The sequence below is a fragment of the Phycodurus eques genome, chromosome 2 (assembly GCF_024500275.1).
Source record: "Phycodurus eques isolate BA_2022a chromosome 2, UOR_Pequ_1.1, whole genome shotgun sequence".
Classification (NCBI taxonomy): Eukaryota; Metazoa; Chordata; class Actinopteri; order Syngnathiformes; family Syngnathidae; genus Phycodurus; species Phycodurus eques.
In genome coordinates, this window is record NC_084526.1 from 40,592,901 (window position 1) to 40,600,369 (window position 7,469).

The 7,469-nt window shown below is 39.3% G+C and overlaps 1 protein-coding gene across 1 annotated transcript; it reads left to right on the forward strand.

Annotated features, from left to right (window-relative positions):
• Positions 1–1,163: 1,163 nt before the first annotated feature.
• On the forward strand, positions 1,164–5,210 carry LOC133416477 (cytochrome b5). The gene is made up of 5 exons (XM_061703420.1): positions 1,164–1,604; positions 2,521–2,649; positions 3,574–3,600; positions 3,697–3,725; positions 3,970–5,210. Exons 1-5 carry the CDS (start codon positions 1,437–1,439, stop codon positions 4,049–4,051), a joined length of 435 nt encoding a protein of 144 aa, XP_061559404.1. The 5' UTR covers positions 1,164–1,436; the 3' UTR covers positions 4,052–5,210.
• Positions 5,211–7,469: the final 2,259 nt, after the last annotated feature.

The following is a 7,469-nucleotide window of genomic DNA, read 5'->3' on the forward strand; positions in this document are numbered from 1 at the left end:
TTTTTAATTATTAAGGGTGAAAAAAAAAATAATAATCCAAACCTACATGGCCTTGTGTGAAAAAGTGATTGGTCCCTAAACCTAATAACAGGTTGGGCCACCCTTAACAGCAACAACTGCAATTAAGTGTTTGTGATAACTTGCAATGAGTCACTTGCAGCGCTGCGGATTAATTGTGGCCCAATACTCTTTGCAGAATTGTTGTAATTCAGCCACACTGGAGGGTTTACGAGCATGAACCGCATTTTTAAGTATTTTTTTTTGGGTCGACAGCAGAATTCATGGCTCCATTTATCACAGCAAGTCTTCCAGTTCCTCAAGTAGAAAGCAGCCCCAGACCCTCATACTAGCACCACCATATTTTACCATTTGTATGATGTTCTTTATCTGAAATGCGGTGTTACTTTTACGCCAGATGTCACGGGACACACACTTTCCAAAAAGTTTAACTTTTGTCTCGTCAGACCAGTATTTTCCAAAAAGTCTTGGGGATCATCAATTATTATTATTATTTTTTTTTTTAAATAATCACCGACCATTGAAAGGCAGTGAGGTAGACATTTAGATTATTTCCCTTTATGCACAAGAAAACAATGCACATCCCATGATGTCGTCAAACTGGAAAATTCAATTAAAGGGCGAGGGCAAGTCTGAAAGACTCGGTGAAAGGTTACGTCGTAAAGTAACATACATAACATAACATAAATAACAGAACACGGATTAAATGTTGCTGATGTTAAAACTATCGAGATGAATTATTTGTTTTATAACGATGTCCAAAGTTGTTCAAACATTTTGCAATGTTGTGCCGGTCAATAGGAGAGAAATTAGTTATTTGTTTGAACTTGTTATTGCGGAAGACGCAGAAGACAACATTCACAATATATATTTCGACTACATCTACTTATTCCGGTTCATAATATATAGAGACTAATAAATTAGATTAAGTACAGATTAAGAAATGAATTGTAGAGTAATAAATTAGAATAACCCCATAAATGAACGAAAACGACAATTTGATGCAAATGTCTGAGGAGCCTCGACTATCAAGTATGCGTAATGGCAGCGCAAGTTTGACATTTTCTCGGTCATGTGATCATCAAGTGGTTGAATTTGATTGGTTGTGACTCGAGAAGCCCCCATTTGATTGGCTAGCTGTCGAGGTTGCTCGGTTTGCACGGTTGCCAAATAGCACGGAGGGCATTGGTGGTGCCCCTTATCTGCTGATGTGCGGGGGTGGGAGTGTTTTGAGTTGAAAGCATAACTTTGTATGCTTAAGTTTATGCTGTCATCCTTCTTACGACGTCTTTATCGCTGTTAGCCGTGTCCGCAGTGGGAGCGCGTTTTAAACGGAGCTAGTGGCTTTGAGTCGACCCCCAACATTGACGGGCCTGTTCCTTTGCAGCAACAACAACAAAAAATAATAATAATAAAAAATGGGAAACGAAGACGACCTACCTGCTAATGGCGAAGACAACTGCAAAAGCCTAAAAGATGATGTCCAGCACTACACATTAGAGGATGTACGAGTCCACAACATGAGCAGCGACACATGGTTCATTATCCACGATAAAGTTTATGACGTTACGCGTTTCCTCGAAGAGGTGAGGCACAGCTTTAAAAGTAGACTTTAGTATTTTTTTTTATTTTATTTCATTTTTATTTGTTGGGGGAACTGCATTGTTCTTTAACCGCGTTTTTGCTTCGAGCATTTTCATTTCGGCTAAGGCTACTTCCTGGAATTTGGCGAGGATTCGCCTTGTCATAAAATGACGTTTGACGTCCATTGGCTATTCAGACTGCGCATGCGCGCCTGGCAAGGTTTCTTTCGGTCATCCTGTGCAGGTAAAAGTGCGATGTTGAGCAAGTGGACGTCGCGTAACTAAGCGACGCAGTTAATTATCGTTTGCAACGTGATACATTATTCACAAGACGTTTTAATAAACGTGTTAGTGTATTGATTTGAACTGAGCTTTTGATTATTACCTCAATGTTCAGAAATGAACTTTGCTTAGAGCCTGTCACTAATGGTGAATAATACAATTAAATTTCATCACTAATGCATATGATTAGTTGCTTCCCCCCCCCCCCCCCCCCCCTGGATGGATTACAGTATACACAAAAATATATCTTTTCACAAAGAGGACTCACTAAGTAACTCGGAAAGTTATATAATACAGTCATACATATATAATCACAGATTACGTTTTACAGTTAATACATTCAAAATATAAATAAATCTAGTTTTCATGAATGCCTTTGTAAACAAATGATTTTAATTGCATTTGTTTTTAAAATGTCTACTGAAGAGGTCCCTCAAAAGGAAGTGAATTTGACAATTTGGGAGCGATGGGCTGCACGGGTCTGTCACCTTTAGTTTTGAACGTTGTCTGAGGGTCATTATTATAAAAACCAGACTCCGTGACCTAACAGGGGAATAAAATGACGCCCAATTCAATTCCCCTGTTTGACATTTACTGAACCGTGGCCCTTTTTATGATTTTTATTTTTTTTTATAAGCACCCGGGGGGTGAGGAGGTGCTGCTGGAGCAGGCCGGTACGGATGGAACAGAGAGCTTTGAGGATGTGGGTCACTCCACAGATGCCAGAGAGATGCTGCAGCAGTTCTACATCGGGGAGCTTCACAAGGTAAGCTTCATATAGCAGTGCCAGAGCGAAGCTTCCATGCATGGGGGGGGTGGCATGCAAACTCCAAACAAGAAGACCGCAGCCTTGTTTCGAAGGTCAGAACTGTGAGGTATGCCTTTATACCAGGGGTGTCAAACTCATTTGTGTCACGGGCCACATTGTAGTTATGGTTTCTATCAGAGGACCGTTAAGACTTTGAAATCATATAAATATTGAATCACCTCCTTATATTATTACATCGACGGCAAATTGATCGAAGGCTAGTTTGTAAATCGAAATTCAAGGGTAATACTATTGTTTAAGTTACTGTATTGTAAAAAGAGGTTTGGTAACAAAAACATGGTTGGAAATATTTATTCCATATGACCATTTTTTTTTTTTTTTTTTTTTACAAATTTTAGCAAGAATCATGGCAGTTCAAGCACATGATTTGCTTTTGCGGGCCACATAATATGACGTGGTGGGCCAGATCTGGCCCCCGGGCCTTGAGTTTGACACAAAACCAATATATTTAGTATTTACTATTAAATGATTAGTTTTCTCCATTGTCTGTGTGATTTTTACCAGCATATTTCCATGATGCTTTCCATATCTGATATCTGGATGGGGAGATTACTTTTCACGATGCACGTTACTTCTAGGCCACAACGTTGGGTACACCCGCACAATCTAATGAGATCAAGTTATATCAATAATGATATAGGATATTTGTATACCACTACAAACTACAACCAAAAAAAACAAACCATGTTAAATACCTCTCTGACAGTCTCGTCAAAATAAACATATTATATAATGCAGCTTTTGTATCGGCTCACATTGGATTACGCAGTTGTACGTAATGTTGTGGCCAGTGAGTGTAAAGTGCACATTTTGTCACGTGTTCTGCCACCGGTGATGTAAATGCACCGATTGTCTTTGCAGGATGACATAAGAGAGGAAAAGCCAAAGGTAAGAACAGTATTCTCATAATCTAACTTCATAGAGTTCCAAACGAAACATCACTTACAAATGTCTTTTGTTTTTATTTTCTGATTCCCGCCGCAGGATGAAAACGTCACTTCGGGAGAGTCGTGGTCAGTCATCAAACTTCCAGCCGCATTTTAGAATACCTTTATATTCTTTACCTGTGATTTTACAAATAATGTAGCTTTGTGTTAGTATGCACCAATAAGATCATGTATATAATTCTGGAAGAGGGAAATAACTGCATTAAGTAGTGTATTTTTCGTTTGTTATCACATCATCACCTTTGATGAATATAAAATATTGTAAGAGTAATAGTTTTTTGTTGTTGTTGTTTTTTTACCCCCACCCCAGCAACTCCTGGACCACATGGGTGATACCAGCCATTGTTGCGACCATCATTGGCATCTTGTATCGCATCTACATCTCCTCTTGAGTGCCAACGTTCCCACCCCCCCTCGTCCTTTTCATCTGGAGGCCTTGAAATGTTTGACCAAAACCACCTCGCACAGTTCACCCCTCGAACCGCCTGTATTCTTGGCAGCAGGAGAAGGAAGGCAGCAATTGTTTGTCTCCCGTCACGACGACATCCACCAATTCCAGCAAACAGGCAGTCGAGGAGAGACTTGATTAAACTCACTGCCTCCAGCTTCTTTTTTTTTTCCATTATCTTTTTACTAGTCCTTGTAATTGTTGTATTTAACTATGCATCTGTTTGACTCAATTTGGTCTGTGTTGATTCATTTGTTCACGCATAAAGTAAGAATTAGGAACTTCACATAGGAGGAAACAGCATTAAGCTTTTTGATCTAATCAGGATCATGTTATTATTAGACGCTTTTTCTTAGTTGCATTTATGCGAGAAAAAAATTCACTTTAATTACTGCAACAGTCCAACTGTTTTGTGCAATTTGTTGCCAGACTTGATTGCATTCATCAAGGTCGTGTTTATGCGTAACCTAATCATTGGCGTTACAGTGCTTTTATTTTTTATTTTATTTTTACCCATTTCCCTGAAAATAGTCAAATAAAATGCAACTCTATACTTTTCAAGGAAGAATATAATATGCAAGTAGGCTTAGACTTAACTGTTCTCTTGTCAAGTACTTAATGGCTAAAGTATGTAGTCTATAAAAAAAAACAATATGGCTAAAAGGGGGTCATTTCCTTGTTTCTCACTGAGCTATATCTTCTAACCTGTCCTAAATATTTCTGGTGATTTGTACTGGCAACTGCTGAGTTGGTTCTATGCATCGATTTTGATTCTGTCCGCAAATATGGAAAGGCAAGCATATTTGAACATCTTAAAATCTTGAAAATGTGTAAAGAATCGTCTTTAATTGGTGTAGCAAAATATCACCCAGCCATTTGGGATATTGTACATTGCTGTCATTTGATCGTCTTGTGCAATTGGAAATCCATAATTTGCCTCTGGCGCTGTTTCAGAAATGTAGGGTTATTACTTGCTGCTGTTTACACGTCATCGTACAACTTGCAGGAGTCTACATTTACTATGCTGACAGCTCTTGTATTTTATCTGCCATCTCATGTCATTAAAAGCCTGCTTAAAATATTGAAAAAGAAAAGTATTCAGCATTGTTTTAGTTCTGTGAGAGCCACAGATTCTAAAATGTCCATAGGTGTGAATGAGAGTTTGATTGGTTGTTTGTCTAGACTGTACGTGCCCTACGATTGGCCGGTGACTCTCACTCAAAAGTCAGCTGGGATAGACTCCGCCTCGCTCGGGTCGTGACCCTAAAAATGACGGCCGCAAGCCTGATACAAATTGGAACGATGGACTTAAAATTGTGGACAAGTTTAATAGATTTTCTAATGAACTTAAAAGATTTAATAGATAGACTCGTATGACACATGGAGACAGGCTCGAAAAGACGGGTGTCAAACACAAGGCCCAGGGGCCACACGCAGCACTTGTTGCTAAAATCTGTAACAAAATTTCAAATGGTCATATGTAATAAAGAATAATGTTTCAATATTGCAAGCATTTCGGAGTAACCAAACCCCTTCTTACAGTAACTGAACAAACTAATATCCTTGAACTCTGATTTCAAAACTAGTTATCCATCAATTTGTTGTGTATAACAAAGAAAGAAACCGTAACTACGTTTCCCGTGGCAAAAATGAAGTCGACACCAAATGACCCCAATTATTGCAAAAGGGCTTTCGCCAGATGTCAAGGCTGACGTCAGAACTGCGCCACATTCTTTGTATTCATTGACAAGTAATCAATGGCTCCGCATTGTCACTCCCAACCGTTAATTTATCGCATAATTAGTTTCTCATCCCCAAGCGGCTGTGGAAATAGCATCTCTAATCATTACAGCCACAGGGCATGTGCACTGATTAATATTCTCTTATATTCGCATTATGGGCCCCGTTTCCTTGAAATATTCATTAACTTAAAAAAAAAAAAAAAAAGTTGTCGTATGTCAATGACTGCATGCTTCTGATTATCTTGAGAACTGGATTGACTTCCGACAGTGCGGTCAGCAGGGTAAATGATGCTAAAATGTCTGAACATTACTGATGTTGGCTCACAATCTGTTCTAGTACTTCCCAAATGTTAGACGGTACCACCCTGTCCAAATGGTTAACTGTGCTACTGAAAGACAACATGATGAACAAAGTGATATGGGGCCTTCACGATATAGTTTTCTTTCCTATTTAGTATTGAATTTGCGCTCGTTACTTGCATCCAAGTCAACAGGGACGGCCGTTCAGACCGATGCATCCCTGTTAGGAAGCACCTGTGGGAGACTAGGAAGGCCTCATCAAAACATGAGAGCCTGTCAATTATTTCAACGAGAGGCGAGGCTGCTAATGCACATCAGTCCTGCGAGACTGGTTGCAGCGAAGCTCGCGAATGACCGGAAAAACACTTAGTGATGCCGAAAAAACAGACCAAAAAAAAACTGGATTTATTTTTTTTTATTTCCCAAAAGGTCAACTTCGCATGATACATGCTGGCCATGATTCGTTTTTTTGCACGGACCAATGTTAAGATGTTATTTCACATCTGCACTCAGGGACTCTTTGCAGCTCAAGACGCACACCCATGTCAAGAGGAGCATGACATATTTTCTGTCCTCTGAGAACTATCCCACGAGTATTATAAAAGCTCTGACAACTGCCTAAAAGCTTCACTAAAACAAGCCACTTCTCCCCTGAAGGACTGGAAGGTCGTTTCGTAAAAATTCATATGCTTTCCTGCAGAGTCATCTTCGGTGTCACCGAAGCTGGAGTTTGGCACACTACAACAAGATGAACAGTGTTCTTATTAAAGGCACAATTCATGCAAGAATGTTCATTCCCCACCATAGCCAATAGGGAGCAGTCAAAGCACTGTCACGCTCCTGTCTCAAAGTATTCTCTCACATTTGCATAAATGACTCCAAATATTCAACTTTAAAAAGAAACGTGATTGAACCATAAGCAGTTGATCGGTCAAGACTAAAGTTTCAACAGTCATTCTATATGTCTGATCTATGAGCAAAGAGTACAAAGTTGGGAGTATTTCATATTATTATATGATTTTAAACCCATTTTATGGGTCGAAATTGTAGACTAGATTCAAGCTGCTGGGTGTGGTCTTGTCTGGTCCTCCGTCCTCAGTGCAAAATGTCAATTAGTACAAATTTGTTTGATTTTAACATTAAAGCATAAAGTGCACTAACCCGGATCATTTTCCAAATGAATTCCATTTTGATTTCAACCAATATACGCTACCTATTGTTCCATTCCCTAGAATTCCCGCTCGTGACCACAATGCCTATTTTAAACTGGATGTCGACTTTCCAAACAACCAAAGGAGATAATCCTGGATCTGCGTGTGG

Bases quoted from the DNA above. Each gene is read 5' to 3' on its own strand.
- LOC133416477 (XM_061703420.1), top strand. From the start codon at position 1,437: ATGGGAAACGAAGACGACCTACCTGCTAATGGCGAAGACAACTGCAAA. The intron at 2,650-3,573 runs GTAAGCTTCATA...TTGTCTTTGCAG, and splicing joins ACATCGGGGAGCTTCACAAG to GATGACATAAGAGAGGAAAA. The intron at 3,601-3,696 runs GTAAGAACAGTA...TTCCCGCCGCAG, and splicing joins TAAGAGAGGAAAAGCCAAAG to GATGAAAACGTCACTTCGGG.